Source organism: Salmo trutta, chromosome 38 (genome assembly GCF_901001165.1).
Source record: "Salmo trutta chromosome 38, fSalTru1.1, whole genome shotgun sequence".
Classification (NCBI taxonomy): Eukaryota; Metazoa; Chordata; class Actinopteri; order Salmoniformes; family Salmonidae; genus Salmo; species Salmo trutta.
This window is the reverse complement of record NC_042994.1, coordinates 14,047,619-14,075,615: the sequence shown is the minus strand read 5'-3', so window position 1 is coordinate 14,075,615 and position 27,997 is coordinate 14,047,619. Positions and strand designations below refer to the sequence as shown.

The following is a 27,997-nucleotide window of genomic DNA, read 5'->3' as shown; positions in this document are numbered from 1 at the left end:
ATCTCTTTAGGGCGCGCGGCAACTGCGCGCCACCTGCATAGAGCGTGCGCGCCGCGGCATAGTTCCCGGAAACGAGTTGTATGGGGCGGCGCCGTTCCTTGTTCGCCATACTTGCACAGGGAAGAGCAACAGAAGCACTTATTCTACAAGCGCCTGGGAAAAAACAGCAGGAAAACGGTAAAGACCTGCTTTCACAACATATACAATAGTTAACGATCAAGCACAGGACGGTTCATTATGTTTTAGACTTACTTTGTATCTGGTGTCATTTCCTCCAAACTTTGCTAACTAGCAATTTGCTGAGTTGTGCTAGCATGCCAACCACGGTAACGTTAGCCTGCTAACGTATCTAACGTTACATACTTCACACCCTGGCTGCAGCAGTGCTCATATGTAGCAGCGAAACATTAAGTAAACGTTGGTCTACTTTTAATATTTTGTTCTGCTGCAGTGGGACTTATGTAAAAGCACGGAACATTTGTAACAGTTTGGTTTAATTGGGTGGCAGGTAGCTAGAGTCCAACACCCATGTTGCTAATTAGCCAGCTAGCAATCCTCGTGCAGCTTGATGACTTGCGGCAGTGTCTAGCCGTTCAGAGACTAGTTAGCCAGTGGTGTTAACACACTAGCTAGCTATTTTGCTGTCTTTGACGTTTGGTTACTTTGTCGCCTGAAACAGGGCCAAATTCGACGATTAGTTAACCTTTGTTCTTAGATAGTTTAACACATTATGTTTAGCTTATTTTTTTTAGCTATTCGTTTGGATTCTCCAAAGTCAGCATCTGTCCCTGTCAGTAACTACATTAACCGGTCAATCTTTCTTTGCAGCAAGCTAACGCTACAACTCAAGCTATCTAGCCACCTACAGACAACAAAAGAATGGAAATGAGACTTCTTTGTTAGATGTTTCTCTTCCAGGAAGTAACTCAAGTTCATAAAGCAATGTTGATAAGAGAACAAATGTATTGACGTACTATATTGATCTGTAGTGCACACTGCATACCCAGTTCCATTGCAACGCAAATTATACTTTTACAGCTGGTGGCTGTGTAGAGTATTGTCAGTGATTGCACAGGAGAAAGAGACTGTTCTGCACCTGTGCAGAGTACAACTCATTTTGTTCAAAAGGTTGAATAAACAATGAGTCATTATTTCAACCGTAATTAATTTCATCCATTGATGTTTACCGAAGCAAATTCTAGTTGGTGAATGTGCGAAAGGAAATTCATTAGTCTAGTTAGACTTGTTTCCTGTCAACCTGAATTTTAAGTACCACATCCTGTCTGCTAGAAAGAATTGGCATCTTCCTCTGACTGGGTGGGTGTAGTGGACCCTTAAGACTAGAAGCCAGGACGACATTGATTGAGCCCTATACGATGGAACATCACGGCTCATTAAATAGACCATCCATAAAGTTAGCATTGGAAATTGCTTTAAATTCTCATTGTTTGTCACGGATTGATTATTCATTGACAAATAATCTCTCGTATATGCTCAGGCGCTTGCAGATGGTTATGTTTCTGTTCTGAACTTCCCATGCGCTTGCCAGCTGAGTTAAAATCAGACCGACAAACCCCTGGCCCCTAGCTCCCAGACAAAGTTGAGGATGACATTTGCCTAAGAGCAGGGAATAGGAAGGGAGATTTTAAGTGACACTGCAAGTTTAGTGCAAATCATTACATAACATTAGCTCTGAAACACCCCCACCTTTGGTCAAAAGTTTATATAATCTGACACACATTTGTCAACCCAAACAGTTGAGTTATTTGGTTAATTATGTGGTATAGAGGTCTTCACGGGTCCAACCAAATACCAGACCAGGGTGGGTCTGGGGCCAAAGTGCAAGCTTTTTCCTCGGATCTGGGCCGGGCCCTATTTGATTGTCATCAGGTCTTGGGTCTATGTAACTACAGCTGATAGACCCGAATGGACCACGGCTCTGCATAGCATTTGTTTTACACTAATAGAAGGGTTAAACAACATATAAAGCAAGACCTGTTCGTTAAGTAGAAGAGCAACTTGGCTGATATTTATATTGCTTTTACATGGGTCTAGACCTGGGCCCATTAGGTTGGTCGTCGGGTCCGCGTCTTTCCTTGGGTCTGTTCTTGCAAGATGGAGATGGGTCGACCACCGATGTCTGTGTGTATGTGTAAAAGCAGTCGGTGTGAGTCTGCAACCTGGTCTTAGAACGTTTTGTATTATTCTTTACGCAAATCGAAGACAGTAGATTTCGTATGGTATGTATTAATTTGTGGATGCCCATCATCCATTATGTATGATTTGTTACGAACCAATTTGTTGTGGCTACCGTTAGCTACATGGCTAATGTTAGCTATACTGGGGATTAAGGTTAGGAGTTTGGTTAGCGGGCATCTTAAGTAGCTAACAAGTAGTAAGTAATTGCTAATTAGCTCAAATGCTACCTTTGAGTTGCTAGATATTTGTGTTATACACCCACCCGACCAACCACCCACCTTTCGTTTTTGCCTTAAGTAACATTCTGTCTTACGTAACCATATCCTACTAATTTCAGTGTCCCCTACATTTACTATGCTACGTCAAGTCTGAGACCAGGCTGGAGTCTAAGCAGGCCCCTGGCTGCCCTGTGCTCAGGCATGTTTATCACTGCAGTCAAATCCATGTTCCACTGTCTGCAGGGTGAGCTCTCTCCTTCTGGCATTCCACCCAGCCTGCAAGTTCTGCTAGTTCAGGCAGGTCAGGAGGCTGGATGTATATTAGCGGAGTCACTATTATTCGAGTCACGAGCAAGTCACAAGGTCCGGGTCTCAAGTCGAGTCCAAAGTAGAACGGGTCGAGTCTCGTGTCAAGTTCAAGGCGTGTATTCTAAGGGCAAGTCAAGTCACGTGTTTTTTCAAGTCAAGTAATAAAAAATAATCTATACATGCAATGACTTGTTCAACTACAATTCTTTGTCTGTTTATTGAGGCTACCATACAGCCCGTTTCATTATTTTGTCTCCGACACATTTTGATTATGTAATTGTAAAATAGGGACCTTGTAGCAGTCTTAAACAACAGTCTCAACGTCAACAGTGGGGAGGCGACTCCGAGATGCTGGCCTTCTCGGCAGAGTTGCAAAGAAAAAGCCATATCTCAGACTGGCCAATAAAAAGAAAAGATTAAGAGGGCAAAATAACAGACACTGGACAGAGGAACTCTGCCTTGAAGGTCAGCATCCCGGAGTCGCCTCTTCACTGTTGACGTTGAGAGTTTTTTTTATGGGTAATGAAGCTGCCAGTTGAGAACTTGTGAGTCGTTTGTTTCTCAAACTAGACACACTAATGTACTTGTCCTCTTGCTCAGTTGTTCACCGGGGCCTCCCACTCCTTTTTCTATTGTGGTTAGAGCCAGTTTGTTCTGTGAAGGGAGTAGTACACAATGTTGTACGAGATCTTCAGTGTCTTGGCAATTTCTCGCATGGGATAGCCTTCATTTCTCAGAACAAGAATAGACTGACGCGTTTCAGAAGAAAGTTCTTTGTTTTTGGCCATTTTGAGCCTGTAATCGAACCCACAAATACTGATGCTCCAGATACTCAACTAGTCTAAAGGAGGCCAGTTTTTATTGCTTCTTTAATCAGAACAAGAGTTTTCAGCTGTGCTAACATAATTGCAAAAGGGTTTTCTAATGATCAATTAGCCTTTTAAAATGAGTAACTTGGACTAGCTATGTGCCATTGGAACACAGGAGTGATGGTTGCTGATAATGGGCCTATGTAGATATTCCATTATAAATCAGCTGTTTCCAGCTACAATAGTCATTTACAACATGAACAATGTCTGCACTGTATTTCTGATCGATTTGATGTTATTTTAATGTTAAAAAGAAATTTTCTTTCAAAAACAAGGACATTTCTAAGTGACCCCAAACTTTTGAACGGTGGTGTATGTTAATAGCAGTGACGCTATTACTGTGTAACTCCGGTAGGGCAACATCTGAAAAATGGCGCACTTGGTGGTGTGTACTGGTGCTCGACCAGTCGGTGTAAGCCAACATCACCGACGACAGAGAACGCTTGATTGTCAAGGGCACTTGGTTCTATTTGTGACGCAGTGCAAGTCCCGCCTCTCCTATCTCCTCATTGGTTTTAAGAGCATATACCCACGTGGGTGATTGAAAGATGAACTTAGGTCCACATTCCAGTCCAGTTGGTGGTATTTTTATTTTTTAAACCATTTAACTAGGCAAGTCAGTTAACAGTTAATCAAAATGGCTACCCAGACTAACCCACTGTTTCTGAGGAAGTCATTGTAAATAAGAATTTGTTCTTAACCTGTCTGGCGCATGTGGGACGAATTCGTCCCACCTACGTAACAGCCACTTCAATCCAGTGGCGCGATTTTTGAATCGTTTGAAATACTATTACTTCAATTTCTCAAATATATGATTATTTTACAGCTATTTAAAGACAAGAATCTCGTTAATCTAACCACACTGTCCGATTTCAAAAAGACTTTACAACGAAAGCAAAACATTAGATTATGTCAGGAGAGTGCCCAGCCAGAAATAATCAGACACCCATTTTTCAAGCTAGCATATCATGTCACATAAACCCAAACCACAGCTAAATGCAGCACTAACCTTTTATGATCTTCATCAGATGACACACCTAGGACATTATGTTATACAATACATGCATGTCTGTTCAATCAAGTTCATATTTATATAAAAAAAACAGCTTTTTACATTAGCATGTGACGTTCAGAAAAGCATACCCCCCGCAAACTTCCGGGGAATTTACTAACAGTTTGCTAAATTACTCACGATAAACGTTCACAAAAAGCATAACAATTATTTTAAGAATTATAGATACATTACTCCTCTATGCACTCGATATGTCCGATTTTAAAATAGCTTTTCGGATGAAGCACATTTTGCAATATTCTAAGTACATAGCCCGGCATCACGGGCTAGCTATTTAGACACCCGGCAAGATTAGCCTTCATCAAAATCACATTTCCTATAAGAAAAATGTTATTACCTTTATTGTTCTTCGTCAGAATGCACTCCCACGACTTCTACTTCAATAACAAATGTAGGTTTGGTCCCAAATAATCCATCGTTATGTTCCAACAGCGGCGTTTTGTTCGTGAGTTCTAGACACTATCAGAATACTAAATCACGGTCATGAGCATTGCGCATGGCGTGACAAATTTCTAAATATTCCATTACCGTACTTCGAAGCATGTCAACCGCTGTTTAAAACCAATTTTTATGCCATTTATCTCGTAGAAAAGCGATAATATTCCGACCGGGAATCTGCAATGAGCCTAAACAGCCGACTGAAATTTCTCCACGGGGGCGAATCGTGCAAGCGCCTCATTGCATTGACACCTAATGGGACAATTGGAAAAGGCGATAATGTGTTTCAGCCAGAGGCCGCCTCGTCATCATTCAGGTTTTTCACGGGTTCTGAGAGCCTATTGGAGCCCTAGGAATTGTCACGTTACAGCTAAGATCCTTACTCTTCAATAAACAGATGCAAGACGCACGACTCCTTGTCAGACAGGCCACTTCCTGCATGAAACCTTGTCAGGTTTTTGCCTGCCATAGGAGTTCTGTTATACTCACAGACACCATTCAAACAGTTTTAGAAACTTTAGGGTGTTTTCTATCCAAACCTGAACAATAATATGCATATTCTAGCTTCTGAGTTGGTGTAGGAGGCAGTTAAAAATGGGAACATATTTTTTCCAAAATTCTCAATGCTGCCCCCTAGCCCCAACAGGTTAAAACCTCTTACATCTAGACGTTCCGCTAGCGGAACACCACTCCAATATCCAATGATAAGGCGTGGCGTGAAATACAAACTCCTCGAAAATCCGAAAACGTAAATTTTTCAAACATATGACTATTTTACACCATTTTAAAGACAAGACTCTCCTTTATCTAACCACACTGTCCGATTTCAAAAAGGCTTTACAACGAAAGCAAAACATTAGATTGTCAGCAAAGTACCCAGCCAGAAATAATCACACACCCATTTTTCAAGCTAGCATATAATGTCACAAAAAACAAAACCACAGCTAAATGCAGCACTAACCTTTGATGATCTTCATCAGATGACACTCCTAGGACATTATGTTATACAATACATGCATGTTTTGTTCAATCAAGTACATATTTATATCAAAAACCAGCTTTTTACATTAGCATGTGACGTTCAGAACTAGCATTCCCCCCGAACACTTCCGGTGAATTTACTAAATTACTCACGATAAACGTTCACAAAAAGCATAACAATTATTTTAAGAATTATAGATACAGAACTCCTTTATGCAATCGCGGTGTCCGATTTTAAAATAGCTTTTCGGTGAAACCACATTTTGCAATATTCTGAGTAGATAGCTCGCCATCACGGGCTAGCTAATTTGACACCCACCAAGTTTGGTACTCACCAAACTCAGATTTACTATAAGAAAAATTGGATTACCTTTGCTGTTCTTCGTCAGAGTGCACTCCCAGGACTTCTACTTCAACAACAAATGTTGGTTTGCTTCCAAATAATCCATAGCTATATCCAAATAGCGGCGTTTTTTTCGTGCGTTCAAGACACTATCCGAAGGGTGACGCGCGGACGTGTATCGTGACAAAAAAATTCAAAATATTCCATTACCGTACTTCGAAGCATGTCAAACGCTGTTTAAAATCAATTTTTATGCCATTTTTCTCGTAAAAAAAAGCGATAATATTCCGACCGGGAGACGTCCTTTCTGTTCAAAGACTCAAAATCTAAAATGGACTCTTCACGTGCACGTGCGCACCCGTCTCATTGTTCTCAGATCGACCACTATCCAAATGCGCTACTGTTTTTCAGTCAGTAACTGCAGAGTCATCATTCAACGTTCTGGCGCCTTCTGAGAGCTTATGGGAGCCTTAGAAAGTGTCACGTTACAGCAGAGATCCTTTGTTTTGGATAGAGATGACAAAGAAGGCCAAGAAATGGTCAGACAGGGTACTTCCTGTACAGAATCTTCTCAGGTTTTGGCCTGCCATTTGAGTTCTGTTATACACAGACACCATTCAAACAGTTTTAGAAACTTTGGAGTGTTTTCTATCCAAAGCTACTAATTATATGCACATTCTAGTTTCTGGGCAGGAGTAATAACCAGATTAAATCGGGTACGTTTTTTTATCCGGCTGTGAAAATACTGCCCCCTATCCATAACAAGTTAAGCAATCTTATGGCTTGGGGGTAGAAGGTTTTAACCTTGCGGTCGGATGCCGAGCAGTTGCCATACCAGGCAGTGATGCAACCAGGCAGTGATGCTCTCGATGGTGCAGCTGTGAACTTTTTGAGGATCTGAGGACCCATGCCAAATCTTTTCAGTTTCCTGAGGGGGAATAGGTCGTGCCCTCTTCACGACCATCTTTGGTGTGTTTGGACCATGATAGTTTGATGTGGACACCAAGGAACTTAAAGCTTTCGACCTGCTCCACTACAGCCCCTTACTGTTACAGTGCCTTGTGTGCTATGCAGGTAATACCTTAAATTCCGTGATGAGAGGATGGTATGACGATATGAACATCTGTATACCACCGAAAGCCTAGTCGATTTACCAAATATACACGGGCAATAGCACAAAATAAATAGCCCCTGTATGAGGCTTAACCGGCACTATCTGAACGGATACAATTAGAGGGCAAGACTTCACAACCACCCCTTGAGAAACCAAATTTAATCTAACAGGAGCTCAAACAGGTATATAAGCACTTTTTCCCCTCCCAGGACCATACAATTGGCAATTACAGCCAATACACTGGTTCTACAATGTAAAAGGCAATTTCCACATACATTGTTAGATTCGTCTTAATCAGACTTAATGATTATATTTTATAACATTATTGCTCCATGTATGAATGGCTAGCTTAATGTTACCACGTAGCCTATTTCTATGCACACTAAGGCACACATGGTTATATTAAGCACAACCAGAAGGACATAGATATAGGACACGGACTTACGGAAGTCCGACATAACCTGGGAAATATTGACCAAGGAAAAACCATACATTTAATTAAACAAACAGAACTTCAACAGCAAACATTTCGAGAGAACAAAGCGCTCTCCACTGGCAGGAGTTTGGAGAGCGCAAGTGAATAGACGAGCCTATTCTGCATCTTCGCCACAGTAATACATTTTTAAATTCCAAATGCAAGCCTTTATGTAAATTATCTATTTAATGCTATTTTGACTAGAGGTCGACCGATTATGATTTTTCAACGCCGATACCTTTTATTGGAGGGCCAAAAACCCGATGCCGATTAATTGGCCGATTTCTTCTTTTTTTTCTCTTTTTTTTGTAATAATGACAATTACAACAATACTGAATGAACACTTATTTTAACTTAATATAATACATCAAAATCAATTTAGCCTCAAATAAATAATGAAACATGTTCAATTTGGTTTAAATAATGCAAAACAAAGTGTTGGAGAAGAAAGTAAAAGTGCAATATGTGCCATGTAAGAAAGCTAATGTTTATGTGCCTTGCTCAGAACATGGGAACATTTGAAAGCTAGTGGTTCCTTTTAACATGAGTCTTCAATATTCCCAGGTAAGAAGTTTTAGGTTGTAGTTATTATAGGACTATTTGTCTCTATATGATTTGTATTTCATATACCTTTGACTATTGGATGTTCTTATAAGCACTTTAGTATTGCCAGTGTAACAGTATAGCTTCCGTCCCTCTCCTCGCTCCTACCTGGGCTCGAACCAGGAACACATCGACAACAGCCACCCTCGAAGCAGCGTTACCCATGCAGAGGAAGGGAAGCAACTACTCCAAGTCTCAGAGCGAGTGACGTTTGAAACGCTATTAGCGTGCACCCGGCTAACTAGCTAGCCATTTCACATCGGTTACACCAGCCTAATCTTGGGAGTTGACAGGCTTGAAGGGGTGGGTATAATTTGTGGAACGTTCAACAGGAATCTGTTCCAAAAAACGTAAAGTAAAAGGTTGCCAACCAATAACGCATACAAAGTAGCATCGCATACAAACCCAGCTAACTAGCTGCCGAATAGGCATCAACTCACCACGTAGCTTATTCTTAATGTTTGTCCATAGGCAAACAGACATGTGAGGACAGACATTTTTCGGAATAAACGTGATGAGTGAAAAACGCAATGAAATAGACCACTCCCTACCCGGTATCTTATTCTGCCGCTATACAACTTTGTATGCGTTGTTTTTTGGAAACCTTGTTATTTACGAAGTTTTTGGAATAGATTCCTGTTGGAACGTTCCGCAAATTATACCCACCCAGGTTGAAGTCATAAACAGAGCAATGCTTGAAGCACAGCGAAGGGCTGTTTGAATGAATGCTTACGAGCCTGCTGCTGCCTACCACCGCTCAGTCAGACTGCTCTATCAAATCATAGACTTAATTATAATATAATAAACACACAGAAATACGAGCCTTAGGTCATTAATATGGTCGAATCCGGAAACTATCATCTCGAAAACAAAAGTTTTTCTTTCAGTGACATACGGAACAGTTCCGTATTTTATCTAACGGGTGGCTAAGTCTAAATATTCCTGTTAGGCATTGATGTTTATGGTTAGGTACATTGGTGCAACGGCAGTACTTTTTTCGCAAATGCGCTTGTTAAAAATCAATTTTTATGCCATTTTTCTTGTAAAAAAGCGATAATATTCCAACCGGGAATCTGCGTTTAGGTAAATAGACGACAGAAAATAAAGCACGGGATCGACTCGTGCACGCGCCTAAGCCCATTATCATCTTATGGGCCACTTGCCAAAAGCGCAAATGTGTTTCAGCCTGGGGCTGGAATGACATCATTCAGCTTTTTCCCGGGCTCTGAGAGCCTATGGGAGCCGTAGGAAGTGTCACGTTACAGCAAAGATCCTCAGTCTTAAATAAACAGAGACAAGAAGAACAAGACCTTGTCAGACAGGCCACTTCCTGTTCAGAATCTTCTCAGGTTTTTGCCTGCCATATGAGTTCTGTTATACTCAGACACCATTCAAACAGTTTTAGAAACTTTAGGGTGTTTTCTATCCAAAGCCAATAATTATATGCATATTCTAGTTACTGGGTAGGAGTAGTAACCAGATTAAATCGGTACGTTTTTTTATCCGGCCGTGTAAATACTGCCCCCTAGCCCTAACAGGTTAAACAGCGGTTGACATGCTTCGAAGTACGGTAATGGAATATTTAGAATTCTTTTGTCACGAAATGCGCCGTGCTCGTAACCCTTATTTACCATTCGGATAGTGTCTTGAATGCACGAACAAACCGCCGCTGTTTGAACATAACTATGGATTATTTGGGACCAAACCAACATTTGTTATTGAAGTAGAAGTCCTGGGAGTGCATTCTGACTAAGAACACCAAAGGTAATCAAACTTTTCTAATAGTAAATCGGAGTTTGGTGAAGGCTAAACTTGCTGGGTGTCTAAATAGCTAGCGCTGTGATGCCGGGCTATCTACTTAGCTTTTTGGTGAAAGCACATTTTGCAATATTCTATTTTAAAATCGGACATATCGAGTGCATAGAGGAGTTCTGTATCTATAATTCTTAAAATAATTGTTATGCTTTTTGTGAACGTTTATCGTGAGTAATTTAGTAAATACGTCGGAAGTTTGCGGGGGGTATGCTAGTTCTGAACGTCACATGCTAATGTAAAAAGCTGGTTTTTGATATAAATATGAACTTGATTGAACAAAACATGCATGTATTGTATAACATAATGTCCTAGGGTTGTCATCTGATGAAGATCATCAAAGGTTAGTGCTGCATTTAGCTGTCTTCTGGGTTTATGTGACATTATATGCTAGCTTGAAAAATGGGTGTCTGATTATTTCTGGCTGGGTACTCTGCTGACATAATCTAATGTTTTGCTTTCGTTGTAAAGCCTTTTTGAAATCGGACAGTGTGGTTAGATTAACGAGAGTCTTGTCTTTAAAATGCTGTAAAATAGTCATATGTTTGAGAAATTGAAGTAATAGCATTTCTAAGGTATTTGAATAACGCGCCACAGGATTCCACTGGCTGTTACGTAGGTGGGACGATTTGGTGCCACCTACCCTAGAGAGGTTAAATCAACACCCGTTTGTCGAAGTCGGCTGTGATTCAATGAAAATTAACAGGCACCGCATCGATTATATGCAACGCAGGACACGTTAGATAAACTAGTAGTATCATCAACCATGTGTAGTTAACTAGTGATTATGTTAAGATTGATAGTTTTTTATAAGTCTAATGAGGTCGGTGGCAGTAATGCACCTAATTTATGAAAGTTGCCCATCACAATATTAAGTCCAGAGAAGAAAAGGCCTGGAAGGAGTAGAGATGACTAGAAACCATTCAGTTTTTCCCCCCACCTTTATTTAACCAGGTAGGCTAGTTGAGAATAAGTTCTCATTTGCAACTGCGACCTGGCCAAGATAAAGCAAAGCAGTTCGACACATTCAACAACACAGAGTTACACATGGAATAAACAAACATACAATCAATAATACAGTAGAAAAAGTCTATATACAGCATGTGCAAATGAGGTAGGATAAGGGAGGTAAAGCAATAAATAGGCCATGGTGGCAAAGTAATTACAAAATAGCAATTAAACACTGGAATGGTAGATGTGCAGAAGATGAATGTGCAAGTAGAGATACTGGGGTGCAAAGGAACAAGATAAATGAATAAATACGTATGGGGATGAGGTAGTTTGATAGCCCATCTGTAAATGGCCTATGTACAGGTGCAGTGATCTGTGAGCTGTGCTGACAGCTGGTGCTTAAAGCTAGTGAGGAAGATATGAGTCTCCAGCTTCAGTGATATATACCTGCTGAAGACCGTGCTACGGGTGGTTGCTGCTATGGTGACCAGTGAGCTGAGATAAGGCGGAGCTTTACCTAGCAGAGACTTGTAGATGACCTGGAGCCATTGGGTTTGGCGCCGAGTATGAAGCGAGGGCCAGCCAACGAGAGCATACAGGTCGCAGTGGTGGGTAGTATATGGGGCTTTGGTGACAAAACGGATGGCACTGTGATAGACTGCATCCAATTTGTTGAGTAGGGTGTTGGAGGCTATTTTGTAAACGACATCGCCGAAGCCGAGGATCGGTAGGATTGTCAGTTTTACGAGGGTATGTTTGGCAGCATGAGTGAAGGATGCTTTGTTGCGAAATAGGAAGCCGATTCTAGATTTAATTTTGGATGGGAGATGTGAGTCTGGAAGCAGTGTTTACAGTCTAACCAGAAACCTAGGTATTTGTAGTTGTACACATATTCTAAGTCAGAACCGTCCAGAGTAGTGATGCTAGTCGGGCGGGTGCGGGCAGCGATCGGTTGAAAAGCATGCATTTAGTTTTACTGCATTTAAGAGCAGTTGGAGGCCATCATTGATGTATACAGAGAAAAGAGTCTGCCCGAGAATTGAACCCTGTGGCACCCCCATACAGACTGCCAGAGGTCCGGACACCAGGCCCTCCGATTTGACACACTGAACTCGATCAGAGAAGTAGTTGGTGAACCAGGCGAGGCAATCATTTGAGAAACCAAGGCTGTTGAGTCTGCCAATAAGAATGTGGTGATTGACAGAGTCGAAAGCCTTGGACAGCTCTATGAATACGGCTGCATAGTAATGTCTCTTATTGATGGCGGTTATGATATCGTTTAGGACCTTGAGCGTGGCTGAGGTGCACCCATGACCAGCTCTGAAATCAGATTGCATAGCGGAGAAGGTACTGTGGGATTTGAAATGGTCTGTAATCTGTTTAATTTGGCTTTTGAAGACCTTAGAAAGGCTTGGTAGGATAGATATAGGTCTGTAGCAGTTTGGGTCTGGAGTGTCTCCCCCTTTGAAGATGACCGCGGCAGCTTCCAATCTATGGGAGTCTCAGACGATACGAAAGAGGTTGAACAGGCTAGTAATAGGAGTTGCAAGAATTTCGGCAGATCATTTTAGAGAGGGTCCAGATTGTCTAGCCCGGCTGATTTGTAGGGGTCCAGATTTAGCAGCTCTTTCAGAGTATCATCTATCTGGATTTGGGTGATGGAGAAATGGGGGAGGCTTGGGAGAGTTGTTGTGGGGGATGGAGGGCTGTTGATCGGGGTAGGGGTATCCAGGTGGAAAGCATGGCCAGCCGTAGAAAAATGCTTATTGAAATTCTCAATTATAGTGGATTTATCGGTGGTGACAGTTTCCTAGCCTCAGTGCAGTGGGCAGCTATGAGGAGGTGCTATTATTCTCCATGGACTTTACAGTGTCCCAGAACTTTTTTGAGTTTGTTCTACAGGATGCAAATTTCTGCTTGAAAAAGCTAGCCTTAGCTTTCCTTACTGCTTGTGTATTTGTTCCTAACTTCCTTGAAAAGTTGCATATCACAGTGGCTATTTGATGCTAATGCAGAACGACACAGGATGTTTTTGTGCTGGTCAAGGGCATTCAGGTCTGGAGAGAACCAAGGGCTATATCTGTTCCTGGTTCAATTTTTTTTTAATGATGCATGCTTATTTAAGTTGGTGAGGAAGGCGCTTTTAAAGAATAACCAGGCATCCTCTACTGACGGGGTGAGGTAAATATCCTTCCATGATACCCGGGCCAGATTGATTAGAAAGGCCTGCTTGCTGAAGTGTTTTAGGGAGTGTTTGACAGTGATGAGGGCTGGTCGTTTGACCGCAGACCCATTACGGATGCAGGCAATGAGGCAGTGATCGCAGAGATCTTGGTTGAAAACAGCAGAGGTGTATTTGGAGGGCAAGTTGGTTAGGATGATATCTGAGGGTGTCCGTGTTTACGGATTTGGGGTTGTACCTGGTGGGTTCATTGATCATTTGTGTGAGATTGAGGGCAACAAGCTTAGATTGTAGGATGGCTGGGGTGTTAAGCATGTCCCAGTTTAGGTCACCTAGCAGCACAAGCTCTGAAGATGGATGGGGGGCAATCAATTCACATATGGTGTCCAGGGCACAGCTGGGGGCAGAGGGTGGTCTGTAGCAAGCGGCAACGGTGAGAGACTTGTTTCTGGAAAGGTGGATTTTTAAAAGTAGAAGCTCGAATTGTTTGGGTACAGACCTGGATAGTAAGACAGAACTCTGCAGGCTATCTCTGCAGTAGATTGCAACACTGTCCCCTTTGGCAGTTCTATCTTGTCGGAAAATGTTATAGTTAGGGATGGAAATTTCGGGGTTTTTGGTGGTCTTCCTATGCCAGGATTCAGACACGGCTGGGACATCCGGGTTGGCAGAGTGTGCTAAAGCAGTGAATAAAACAAACTTAGGGAGGAGGCCTCTAATGTTAACGTGCATGAAACCAAGGCTTTTACGGTTACAGAAGTCAACAAATGAGAGCACCTGGGGAGTAGAAGTGGAGATAGGCACCGCAGGGCCAGGATTAACCTCTACATCGCCAGAGGAGGAGTAGTTGACTGTTATATGTGTGGAGTAGAGGACCTTGTGCATTTCAGTTAAAATAACAACTCAATTTTTATATCCCAGGACAAATTAGCTAGCAACAGCAAGCTATCGAAATAGGACAAATTAGCTAGCAAATGCAAGCTAGCTAGCAAAATTGCCATAAATGTTTAATACTTTTCGATCTGTCCCCAAATTAATGTAATTGGTTCAGAGTTTGTTTTGATATTTTTGTCGTATCGTGTTTGGTGTGGGGGGATAAAATAAATGTATGCACGATGGCGCATGTGCACAGTTTGGGTTCCCTGTATCTCACCCGATCTGTGTTGATTGACAGTTTGCTGTTCTGTTCAAAGGGCCAAGTGTGCGTTTCACTAGCCTATATGTGGCTACTGTCTCTGGCTGCGTGGAGAGTAATCCATGGTGCTTCTGTCCCACAAAATGAGTAACCAAATGTTACAAAACCTGGCCAGATAATTTCACATCATCAGTCTCAAGTCTTGAGGCTCCAAGTCAAGTCTCAAGTTATTTTATTTTCTATACAAGTGGACTTGAGTCAGACTCGACTACTCTCTGTTAGTGTCACCTCTCTAGCCAAAGGGGATACCCATTCTCCCAACATTTAATGAGATGTTTTGTGTACAGTTGTTTCCAAGGCAAACTAGCCTTTTGTGAAATAGGCTACAGTTAACATGTTACTAACTCTGCCAGTAACATCACATATCATTGTTATAGATGCGTGGAAGGGCTTCTTTTTTATTATTACCAAAGTAGAATGCATTCGTCCAATTAGTTGGAGTGTTTCCTGTCAAGGTTCCAAGCTGCCTTCAAGATAAGATGACACGCATTTCATATTAGGCCTGAATCATAATTGCGGACTCAGGCGGTTTGCCTCGCCGTTGTTTAAACACCGGCCTATTAGCCTCTTCTAACGGCTTATTCATATTAGGCCTGAATCATAATTGCGGACTCAGGCGGTTTGCCTCGCCGTTGTTTAAACACCGGCCAATTAGCCTCTTCGAACGGCTATTGTTTGTCTCTTGTATATGGGCCGTGTAAGGTACTGACTAAGCGTTAGGTCTATGATGGAACTACTACGCTGTCACACTGATGGTGGGCTTCCTTAACTCTTGAGACCAGCTCACAAACACATTAGAAACATCTCTATATTCAGCACAAGGTTTCCGTTTGGAATGTGTGGTGCCGGACGTTTGACCGGCAGCATTTATTTACCTGACCCATATGCGTCGGGAGCGTAACCTAATTAGGGCGTCCACCCACAGTACTCAGGAAGACACAAATCCCGTTTAGGTTATGGTAATTCATTTGAACAGAAAATGCAAATCGAGAATGCAACGATGTTACCTAATTCCGATGCCCACATATACTTTTTCTCAGTCAATAAGACGAGTAACGAATAGCAAAATCACTAGCCTATTTTAATTTACTATCCCCATGTATAAGTTGACCTATTGTTCAGCTTGTCGAGAAAGAAACAGCCTATTCCAAACTGACTCTGGGACAGTTGTGGGACGATAGATCCCAAATTCATACAACCAGTAGGCCTAGGCTACATAAAACTAACGTTAAAAAGCTGTGAGTCTGATGCAACCGATAAGAACATTTATCCCTAAAATGTTGATCAACTATTATTTCTTCATATTTATAAGCGCAGCAATGTGCAGAAGACAGTAGGCTACGTGTGAATGTTCGTTCCATAATGCAATTAGCGGGGAAACACCGTTGTCATAAGCAAGCAGTTACATGTGACAGAGATGAAATTTAGAGGGGAGAACGAATATGCAACAACTAGCATAGGTACTGGACAATGAAAGAAAGTTGATATAAAATAATTGCCTTTATGGATATGGTCTGATTTTGGCTAGGCTACTTTGAAGCAAGGTAAGATATGTAGTAAAATGTTCAGGATTCCAAAAATGAAGTATATGTTTTCAAAAGGCATACTGCCTCCAGCTCATTGCAAAGTGGTGAGTGACACCCTGATGAAGCCTGCCTTCTATTGCTTATGCATTTGCTGTTTGAGATGCTGTATCAGCAGCTCTCACGCTGTCTTACAGATTTTCACCTTAAAGGCTCTGTAGCTGTATGCTGTGCGAGTGTGATAAATGAGATACATAACCAATATACACACACGGAAATTTAAGTTCACGAAATTAATCAAATGAACCTATAGACCGTTAAGCATGACCAGTCAAATGTATTTAAATCGACTGGTATTTCCGTCAATGAATAGGGTAAAAAGCATTATTTCGCAATGGGATTTTCTTCTTCTGGACAATTGGCCAGTGCCAATTGTATTTATTGGTCTTTCTAAAAAGCTTTTGTTCCTATATCTTTGTTACCGTGTAGATTGGCTTTAGTGAGGGATTAGTTTCCTAATACATGTACTATACACTGTACTCCATAAAAAAAAACTGCGTCATTCATTCTCCCCGCTCCATTTTCCTCCAAATCAAAGTCCCACCAGGCTGCTAGTCTTATTTTATTTGTATTTTTTTAATAGTCTTACACTCTTTGGTTAACAAGGATCCAGATGTGCTTTTAACTCTTAAGACTAAACGCCAACATTTAAATACTTTCACTCCCCCAAGCTCCAGCGAAGAATGATAGATCACCAAAATCAAGTGGAAAATAACTTTCAGTGAATGTTTTTCTTTTTTTTTCTTTTCCATTCCTCTGCAGTAGCAGACACAGAGGATTCATGATAAGGCTATTGTGGGAGAGAAAGCCTTATTGGGATTGTTGGACGCTTCTTGGCATAAACACAGCTCTTCCTGCTTTTGTGAGTCCCTCCAGTTGTCATGACTCAAGTGTATTGAGGAGAGGCCCCTCATTCCAATTATAACCCCTGGATGATCCATCTGGATTTTTTTTTTTTTTTTTTTGGCCATCTTGTTTGTTGTGAATGTCATTAGGCTTGCTGTCAAATGATTTTAGTTGTTGGTAAGATGGCATCAAATGATGTGAGCATGAGTTCAAAGGACAGAGATGGGCAGGTTGAATTTTGAGTCATTTTTGAGAAAAGCAATTTCAAGAACAGTTTCACAAATTAAACCTGGAAGTCGGCCCAGATCCAAACATAAGTTTTGTCATGACAACGACCTTAGGTGTTTGCGATTACAGATCTGGGGCAAACAGGCAACAACATCTAAGGACCATGGTCGTTGAATGCGTTGATCTAAAGAATGTAGCCTGCATGTGGTCTATTTTAGGAGCACGTAAATTCTGTATGTCAACATCGTTTTGCCCGAAGCTTGACCACATCTATCAGTGTAGTTAAACTTACTTGATAAATAATGAAAGGAAGACATCACTGTAACGTATGACAGTCAGCGTAAGTAGATTGGTGTGAGCTTGTTTTGAAAAGTCAGGCTAAGAGGCCCCTGGAGACCAATGGTTGTGAGAGCCTGACTGTGTTTGATCTGTTTTTAGAACAACCCCTCTGGTGGTTCTCCCAATGCTAAGGAACACACCCCTGCTCCTCTGACCTCAATCTTGTGTGTTAGGGGCCCATGTCATGTGACTTTTCACACGTGACCTCATTTGATAGAGATGGTCTCCCATTAGCTTGACGCTGTTTCAGTGTGCCCAGATTTTTCACATTAGATCCAGGATTAAGTCATCAGTAGTGACTTAATTATTTTGTGATGTAAAAAACGAAAGAAAAGTTTCTGCACCTTTTTTGGTTCTTCTGATCAGGGAACTTTTCTGCATTTTAGTTCCTTGTGCGATGTCATAGCAGCATTTCATAGTAATTGATGAGATGCTGTCATCCTTTAATTTGAGCAGAATATACTACCTCCTCTGAGAAGAAGCCACATGGGAGGAGTAGCGATTAGTGGAACTATTTATTTGCCAATAATCTTGGTTGTAAACATTCCTCCTTTCTCTCTTCTTCCCCGCCCTCTCTGTCACTTCTCTTTCTCTCCACAGACATGGCTGAGGACGATTTGACTCCGGAGCAGCTAGCAGCCATCGCTGCGGAGAACGACGTAGGCGAGACAGTCAACTACAAGCCCCCAGCCCAGAAGACCCTGCAGGAGATCCAGGAGCTGGACCAGGATGACGAGAGCCTCCGGAAGTATAAGGAGGTTCTGCTAGGAGCTGGCGCTGCAGCTGTCGCTGGTGAGTGTGTGCGTTTGTCATTTCTCTCTCAATATGTGTGTGTTTGAATGCGTGTCTGCCTGGCGCCTGCTTAGTATCTTTACATGTCATATCCAAGATGGCGTAGCAGTCGGACGTGTGTCTTGTCCTGTCCCGTGTAAATATAGTTTTCCTCGTTTTTTTTCCCTCTCGTATATATTTCATATATATATTTTAATCTCACTTTCCAACGATGGACTGAATATACTCTCCTGCAACCCGCCTCACCCAATGTGGTACGGATCTGCTATTTTTATACTTTAGAACCGGAACCCCCATCAGAAGCTAGCCAGCTAACTAGCTACTAGTCAGTTAGCCACTGCTAGCGGTCCTCACCGTTAACTCGGACACCAGCCAGCCTCAGCTCGGTCAATACCTGCCAGTCTGCACAGCACACTATCAACCCAGAGAAAATCAAACTGCTTTTTCTCTTCTACATCTTCTAATTCCTACCGCAAACTCTGAACCATTACACAGGATCATCGCCGCTAGCTAGCTGCAATCCGAGTGGCTACTCCTGGCTAATGTCTCTGTACCAAAGCAAGCACCAGTTAGCCTTGAGCTAGCCTCGAACTAGGCCCATCTCCCGGCTAGCCAAAGAGGTCCACCAGCTAATTATTGAGCTACAATACCTATTTTTCCATATGGCCTGGACCCATTACTGCTGACACGGAGTCCCGCCGATCCATCACGACTGGTCTGCCGACGTATTCGTCCGAGGTGGTTTCAACAGGCTCTTCCGTTGCGACGTCGCTGAAGGCCCAGCTGCTAGCCCCGGCCCGCTAGCTGTCTGAATCGCCGTGTCTCCAGCTTGCCTACTGAAGTAGCGACTACTGAACGGCTCCCTGACTCACCTATTGCTACTCATTGGACCCTATGATTACTCGGCTACACATGCCTCTCCCTAATGTCTATATGCCTTGTCTATTGCTGTTTTGGTTAGTGATTGTCTTATTTCACTATAGAGCCTCCAGCCCTGCTCAATATGCCTTAGCTAGCCCTTTTGTTCCACCCCCCCACGCATGCGTGACTTCACCTGGCTTAACTGGTGCCTCCTATAGACAAAAGCTCTCATCACTCAATGCCTAGGTTTACCTCCACTGTGCTCACATCCTACCATACTGTTGTCAGTACATTATGCCTTGACTCTATTCTTCCACGCCCAGAAATCTGCTCCTTTTACTCTCTGTTCCGAACGCACTAGAGGACCAGTTCTTATAGCCTTTAGCCGTACCCTTATCTTACTCCTCCTCTGTTCCTCTGGTGATGTAGAAGTTAACCCAGGCCCTGCAGCCCCTAGCACCACTCCTATTCCCCAGATGCGTTCATTTGTTGACTTCTGTAACCGTAAAAGCCTTGGTTTCATGCATGTTAACATCAGTTTGTTTTATTCACTGCTTTAGCACACTCGGTCAACCTGGATGTCCTAGCCGTGTCTGAATCCTGGCTTAGGAACGCTACCAAAAATCCAGAAATTTCCATCCCCAACTACAACATTTTCCGACAAGCTAGAACTGCCAAAGGGGGCGAAGTTAGCCTGCAGAGTTCTGTCATACTATCCAGGTCTGTGCCCAAACAATTTGAGCTTCTACTTTTAAAAATCCACCTTTCCAGAAACAAGTCTGTCACCGTTGCGGCTTGTTATAGACCCCCCTCAGACCCCAGCTGTGCCCTGGACACCATATGTGGACGGTTCTGACTTACAATATGTGTACAACTACAAATACCTAGATGTCTGGTTAGACTGTAACTCTTCTTCCAGACTCACATTAAGCATCTCCAATCCAAAACTTAATCTGGAATCGGCTTCCTATTTCGCAACAAAGCCTCCTTCACTCATGCTGCCAAACATACCCTCGTAAAACTGACTATCCTACCGATCCTTGACTTTGGCGATGTCATTTACAAAATAGCCTCCAACATTCTACTCAGCAAACTGGATGCAGTCTGTCACAGTGCCATCCGTTTTGTCACCAAAGCCCAATATACTACCCACCATTGCGACCTGTATGCTCTCGTTGGCTGGCCCTCGCTACATTCGTCGCCAAACCCACTGGATTCAGGTAATCTATAAGCTAGGTAAAGCCCCGCCTTATCTCAGGCCAACATAGCAACACCCACCCGTAGCACGCGCTCCAGCAGGTATATTTCTCTGTTCATCTCCAAAGCCAACACCTCCTTTCGCCACCTTTCCTTCCAGTTCTCTGCTGCCAATGACTGGAACGAATTGCAAAGTTCACTGAAGCTGGAGACTTATATCTCCCTCTCTAACTTTAAGCATCAGCTGTCAGAGCAGCTTACCGATCACTGTACCTGTATACAGCCCATCTGTAAATAGCCCACCCAACTAGGTCATTCCCATATTGTTATTTATCTTTTTGCACCTCAGTATCTCTACTTGCACATCATTTGCACATCTATCTGCACATCCAGTGTTAATGCTAAATTGTAATTATTTTGCCTCTATGGCCTATTTATTGCCTTACCTCCCTAATCTTCTACATTTGCACACACTGTACATAGATTTTTCTATTGTGTTAATAACTGTACGTTTGTTTAACTCTGTTGTTTTTGTAGTCACACTGCTTTGCTTTATCTTGGCCAGGTCGCAGTTGTAAATTAGAACTTTTTCTCAACTGACCTACCTGGTTATATAAAGGTGAAATGTAAAAAAATAAATAACACTGTTTAGCTCTGGGAGAAGGCTATAGCTAGTACCCAGGGACTGTTTGTATCTCTAAATAAACAAATGTTTGTGTAATGTTGGGGCCCTTCCAACTAATGGATAGCGGTCCTGATTTCAGCTCTCATCTGGGGCAGACCGTTGGACAGCTGGTTGTTACTGATAGTATACATGCAGTCCTCGTTCCTAAATGTTGCCTCTAAGAAGTCTTGGTCTGTACAATCGATTAAAAGTTGTAATGTTTAAATGGAGGCCTAGGTAAGGGCAATAACTTCACAGATATCCCTACTTGGATGTATTCAATTTGGTTGTCATTTAGACACAAATGCAGAATTATGTAAAAATACATTTAAGTAATGTCTGTGCTTGTTAGAATATAAAATACGTTTGTGACGTATTTTCACACCAAATGACCTATAAAGGTTAAAGGTCTGAAACCAAACATTACATATCAGCAAACCTATGGTTAAATAAGTAGGGTGTAATTGTGTCCAGGTTGCTGTGGGTTAGTTACATGATCCATATGAATGTTCTTTGTCTGGTCTTGTTGCAGATCCCAGTGTTCCCAACGTCCAGGTGACACGGTTGACACTGATGTGTGAGACTGCCCCGAACCCACTGACCCTTGACCTGCAAGGTGAGCTGTAGTACTTTGTTTACTGTAATCCCCAGAAATGGTCATCTTATCGTATGAGCATCTCAAAACATGGGGGAAATGGTTCCGAGTGTGTAACTAACTGGCCTTGACAAACTGATCTGTTAGACCGTGTTCTAAGAAAAGACCTGCTACTGTCACGTGACTCTTGAGGTGAGCAAGAGACCTTGTGCTGCTGAACAGAATGACCTGAGTCACCCTGAACGAGGCAGGCCAGTGCCAGTACAAATGCGTGCATCACACTCGCCTATGTGCTTGTATTGACGACTGGCGGTCATAAACTAACACAGAAAAAGGGTTCCTGGGGAACAGTATAACACAGCCACACGGTGAATGAATAGGAATAAATTAGGTGTCTTTTGAACATTTCAAAGCCTTACCTCATGGTCTTTCCATGTACAGCACGTATTGCAAATTCTGGGTTAAAAACTGGTTCGAACCATTCATCGTGGAGGGAATAAAGAGAATACTGTATTGCTTCCACTGCTAGATGTTGAGGTAGAGTGCTGCAGCACTGCTAGAAGACAGTATTAAAACCCCTGATTAAGTGTGCTAATGAGGCAGTGCCACTGCTGGGCTGAGATAATGACCCCTGCTGAGGTGTCAGAGCTGCCTAGGACTCTACGTGGCTGTTAGACACCCTGCTCTCACACTCCACACTGGGGCCCTGTGGACGGCAGTCCCCTGCTGCATGCCCTAGTTAGTGTGTGTGTGTGTGTGTGTGTGTGTGTGAGAGAGAGTTGGAGAAACCTTATTGTTTTTTCCGTCATTGTCTTTCTAACAGGAGATCTGGAGGCCTTTAAGAAGCAGTCCTTTATCCTGAAGGAGGGAGTGGAGTACAGAATAAAGATCAGCTTCAAAGTGAGAGCACAGTTCAGATCTTTTGCAGTGGTCCTTGCTGACATTTAAATGTACAGGTAACTGCCAAAATAAAGGAGACCCCAACATAAAGTGTCTTAATAGGGTGTTGGGCCACCACGAGTCAGAACAGCTTCAATGCACCTTGGCATAGATTCTACAAGCGTCTGGAACTATATTGGAGGGATGCGGCACCATTCTTCCATAAGAAATTCCATAATTTGGTGTTTTGTTGATGAAAAACGCTGTCCCAGGCGCCGTGCCAAAATCTCACATAAGTGTTCAATTGGTTTGAGATCTGGTGACTGAGACAGCCATGGCATATGTTTTACATTGTTTTTATACTCATCAAACCACTCAGTGACCACTCGTGGCCTGTGGATGGGGGTATTGCCATCCTATAGGGGCATAGCCATTGTTGCCAAAATAATGGCCCGCCCAGCATTTTTATGCATGATGGGATGTTAATTTCTTAATAAACCCAGGAGCCACACCTGTGTGGAAGCACCTGCTTTTAATATACTTTGTACCCCTCATTCACACAAGTGTTTCCATTATTTTGACAGTTACCTGTACAAGATGTAAGATATTGCACAAAACAATTCAATTGAACTACATTGATTCTCTTGTAATATTTCAGGTCAATTGAATTGAGAATCAATGTAGTTCAGTTTACGTGAATGAAAGCTGTTTGTATAAAGACCCCATCGGTTAAATGCAGATGACACATTTCAGTTGAATGCATTCAGTTGTACAACTGACTAGGTATCCCCTTTTCCCTTTCCCTAAAAAGGTGGTGGCAACACTTTTCTTTCCCCCCCACTAGAAATCAAACACTCAGATTGTGCCATTAATGAACTTGGCTTACCGGTAGGTATTGTATTTTTCAGATTTCATGGTTCACTAGGTCTTTTACATGGCCTATTTCTGTCAGATGAGCTTGCGATAAGCGAGATTGATTTTCCATGCCGCTAACGATGCCTCTGTCTCTGCAGGTGAACAAGGAGATTGTCTCGGGACTCAAGTATGTCCAGCAGACCCACAGGAAAGGAGTGAGAAGTGAGTGCTTGCTGCTTCCTATCCCTCGTTTGTTCCCTCCTGACCTCCATCTCAAACGCACAAGCCTTCCTCCCATAGTAAATGTGGGAAATTGTGCCCTAGACTGAAGCGAATGTTGACATCAACGTTGAAGTTTCCCACTACCATCAGTTTCTACAGATTGCCCTGTTAAGGGAATGTACTAGGTGATACATTGTCATGGTTTCCAAATGTTGGTCCTAACAGAATTGAAGAGATAAGTGGCATGATGTTACATCAACACCGTTGCTTTAGACAGTAAGGGAGTCATTTTAAATTAATTAGTTCAATGAAGCGCTGTAAACACTTAAGGCCTGTAGAGACTACCCTTGTTTAATGTTGACAGACAGCCCCGGCCCACACACTGCCTTCCCTTTTTAAATCTGCCAAGAGAAACAGGCTGAAGGGCCAGGGCCTGAAATTGAGATATTGTTTGAACTCGATGAAAAGGTTGAAAAACAGAGGCTGAAAAACAGACTCAACAATGTCAATAGGGATATTATTGAGAAATTGTTTTGAGGCATTCATCTCACATTTTACTGAGCAGAAGAGAAAGGCAGTGGCAGGGCATGAAATGTTTGTTTGAAACTGGATGCAAGTCGAGGCACAAAACAGCCTGTTGTGTCAATTGCTTTATTAGTGAGTCGTGTTTGAGGCTTATTGAGAAATCGCTAGATCAAAATAAATTGGAGCAGGCCTCCTGAGTGGCGCAGCGGTCTACGGCACTGCTACCCGGGTTCAATCCCAGTGTCTTCCGGGTTAGGGAAGGGTTTGGCCGAGCGAGATTTCCTTGTCCCGTTGCGCTCTAGCGACTCCTTGCTGGGAGCCGGGTGCCTGCAAGCTGACTTCAGTCCCCAGCTGGACGGTGTTCCCTCCGGCACATTGGTGCGGCTGGCTTCTGGATTAAGCGAACTGTGTGTCAAGAAGCAGTGCAGCTTGGCAGGGTCGTGTTTCGGAGGACTCATGGCTCTCGACCTTTGCTTCTCCCGAGTCCGTAGGGGAGTTGCAGCGATGGGCCAAGGCTGTAACTAGCAATTGAATATCACGAAATTGGGGAGAAAAAGGGGTAAAAGTACAACAAATTCTATAAATTGGAGTAAAACAATCATCAGTTGTGTTTTTCATTAGTCCTGTTTATTGATAACTTTCTTCCCAGAGAGCAAGTATTTTCTCCAAGTAGTTACTCTTTATTTCATTCCGTTTTCTGTTTATTGCCTAATGAACACCACCCTGTATTTCTTGTCCTCCCTGGTGATTCAAACAGCCCTTTTCTCTCGGTCTCTGTAGTTGACAAGACGGACTACATGGTGGGGAGCTATGGGCCAAGGCCGAACGAGTACGACTTCCTGACCCCGCTGGAGGAGGCTCCTAAAGGCATGCTGGCCCGCGGCACCTACAACATCAAGTCCAAGTTCACCGACGACGATAAGCACGACCACCTTTCCTGGGAGTGGAACCTCAACATCAAGAAAGACTGGAAAGACTAAGAAAGAGGCCTTCAAAACCAAACCCCACAACCATGTCCCCATTTCTCCATGAGTTTATTTTCTTCTACTTCATTCCATCCTCATGTCTTCAATCTTCATTCCGACCCTTCCCATCCCTCTCTCGTTTCTCCCCATTTATCCGTCTGCATTAGTAGCAGCAGCAGAAGCAACGCCCCCCTCTGTCCGTCCATCCCCCCTCTGCTTTCATTGGTTGCACAAAATCCACCATCATTGATTCATTGCCCTCAACCTACCATCCATGCAACCTTAAAGGCCCAGTGCAGTCAAAAATGTGATTTTTACCTGTGTTTTATATATATATCCACACTGAGGTTGGAATAATATTGTGAAAATTATGATAATGCTCTTTCAGTGTTGGAGCTGTTTTGAAAAGACTGCCTTGGTGGGATGGAGTTTTGGCCCCCGTGGTGACATCACCAGTCGGTAAATTAGTTAATAGACCAATAAAGAATAGTTCCAAATCTCTCTGCCAATAACAGCTAGTTTTCCCTGCCCCACTGAGGCCACTCCCAGACAGTCCTAACCAAATTCTTGCTTGAGAAGTTGCTCTTTTCTAAGAAGCTATTTTGTTTATTTTTTTAACCATTGTTTTCAATTAAAATCACAGTAAGGTACTCAATTGTTACCCAGAAATGATTTGATATATAAAAAAACAGCTGCATTGGACCTTTAAGTCTCCCATAGCTGTACTGTGCAGGATCTATCCTCCAACCCCTCCTGGTTTGTCCTGCTTGAAGTGATTAAACCCCCCTTTGCTCCCTAAATGGTCTTCCTGTCAGTAAGAAGTACATGTGGAAAAGCAAGTGTACAATCAACTTTTAATTTAGCCTTTTTTTTTATATATAATTGTATGAATAATAGTATACTGTGGCTTTGTTCGTCACTGTTGATATTAATCAGCTTTTATGGTCATTCCTTCCCCAACATCTTTTTCTGCCCCTTTTTAGCATTCCTTTGCTTGCCTCCTTGCTAGTTTTTAAAAATATTTTACCAAGACCTGCCTTGTTAAAGATATTCTCCTGAACTTTTGTATTCTTTTTTTGCCAGTAGTTCTGAAAGTAGCATCCACGACCCAAAAGTGGTCTCTGAAAATTGCATGTGTCACAAATGTGCAGATATGTGCACCACGACATTGCTCTCGCTCTACTGTGTGTGTGTCTTGCTAGCTGTCACTCAAATGGTGAGGGGCTGAAACTCAAATTACTAAGGGGCTTGCCCAAGTGGGGCTTAATGTAGGGAAAAAAGTTCTGGAGCGTGTCTTTTAAACGTACAGTGAATTAATGAGCTGCTTTACTTCTGCTCCTCCTACCCCCCTTAATTGTTTAACCCTTTCCTCTTACATGGGGATTGGGGCCAAGGTAACCTAATGTAGCAGGTGTATAAATAATAATTACGCCTGAAACTAGATCCCCTACATAAGGGGTATTCAACTCTTACCCTACGAGGTCCGCATCCTGCTGGTTTTCTGTTGTATGTGGAGGAGGAGTTAAAGTGGCGTGTCGCCTTGTTAACGTCCAAAAGCAGAAGTCCATTTCCCCTGAAAACAGGAACATCCAGTTCTTGGGCACTCGGCAGAGGCTAGAGCAAAGGAAGTGAAAGATAATGTGAGACATTGGGGGGGGGGGGGTGTGCCTTATACCGAAAGATCAAAAGAATCAGTTTCTCTCACCAATAATCAGTTTACTACTCTTCCGCAGATATCATGGTAGATGATAAGATGGTGCATGCCTTGGGCTGTCTATTGTGTATTTCATGTGGTGCTTGCCATCAGGTAGACTCACTCAAGGGCATATTGTACTATCAACTGTTCACCATCTTAATCTCTTTGCTTGTTGAGATTCTCACTGTAGTGTTTACACACATGCTGCTCCCGGCCTGTTTTGTCTAAACTCAACCTCCACTAGTAAACATGGTAGTTAGAATGAGAATAGAATACACCACCTAGAATTTACCCATGTGTTTTTTTTTCTTGCCCACCCCAGCAAGCCACTTCATCATCATTGTTAACACTCTTGTGTTCCTTAGCCATGAGGCCTTATTGTCGACTTTGGTCGCATGAAAAAGAAAGACACAATTATTTTTTTGGGTCGCCTTAATGTACATCAATCCCCAGTCAGATTTCCCTCCTCCCCACCTCACTCACATTTTGTTACGACCCTTAGAGCCTGCTGTCGGAGGTCAAAGGTGATGACAAGTACCAGAGAAGGCACAGGAGTAGAGAATGACTCACCGTCTGCTGCTGGAGACATTGACGGTGTTTCAGTTTTCATTAGGAACAGGAGCTGGTAGGGTTAAGATGTACACCTCCACAGTCAGGCCCCAGCCTTTGCCCAATGACATATTGACGAAGAGAGGCGTTGATGGAAGAACGGTCAAGTTTGAACAGAGTAGGATGTGCTAGCAGAAAATGCGTGATACTGTTTGAGTATGTTAAGAGGGAGGGATTTTGGATCAGAAAGTGGAATTGACATGTACTGTACCCTAAGCATATGGATGTAAAAGTGTTTCAGATATTGTGAATGATCTTGTGCTTTTCCATACATTCCTTAACACATTGTACAGTTTCAATGATGATGCTGGTGGGGTTGTATAAATATTTGATCATTTGTGATTGCTCTTCTTGGACAATAAAGATCTTGCTCAACTTGG

General features: G+C 42.6%; 1 protein-coding gene across 1 annotated transcript; it reads left to right on the top strand.

Moving 5' to 3' along the window:
• The first annotated feature begins 47 nt into the window (after positions 1-47).
• Positions 48-27,997, top strand: LOC115178753 (rho GDP-dissociation inhibitor 1). The gene is made up of 6 exons (XM_029740035.1): positions 48-177; positions 18,358-18,549; positions 21,804-21,887; positions 22,690-22,766; positions 23,759-23,822; positions 25,128-27,997. Exons 1-6 carry the CDS (start codon positions 81-83, stop codon positions 25,325-25,327), a joined length of 714 nt encoding a protein of 237 aa, XP_029595895.1. The 5' UTR covers positions 48-80; the 3' UTR covers positions 25,328-27,997.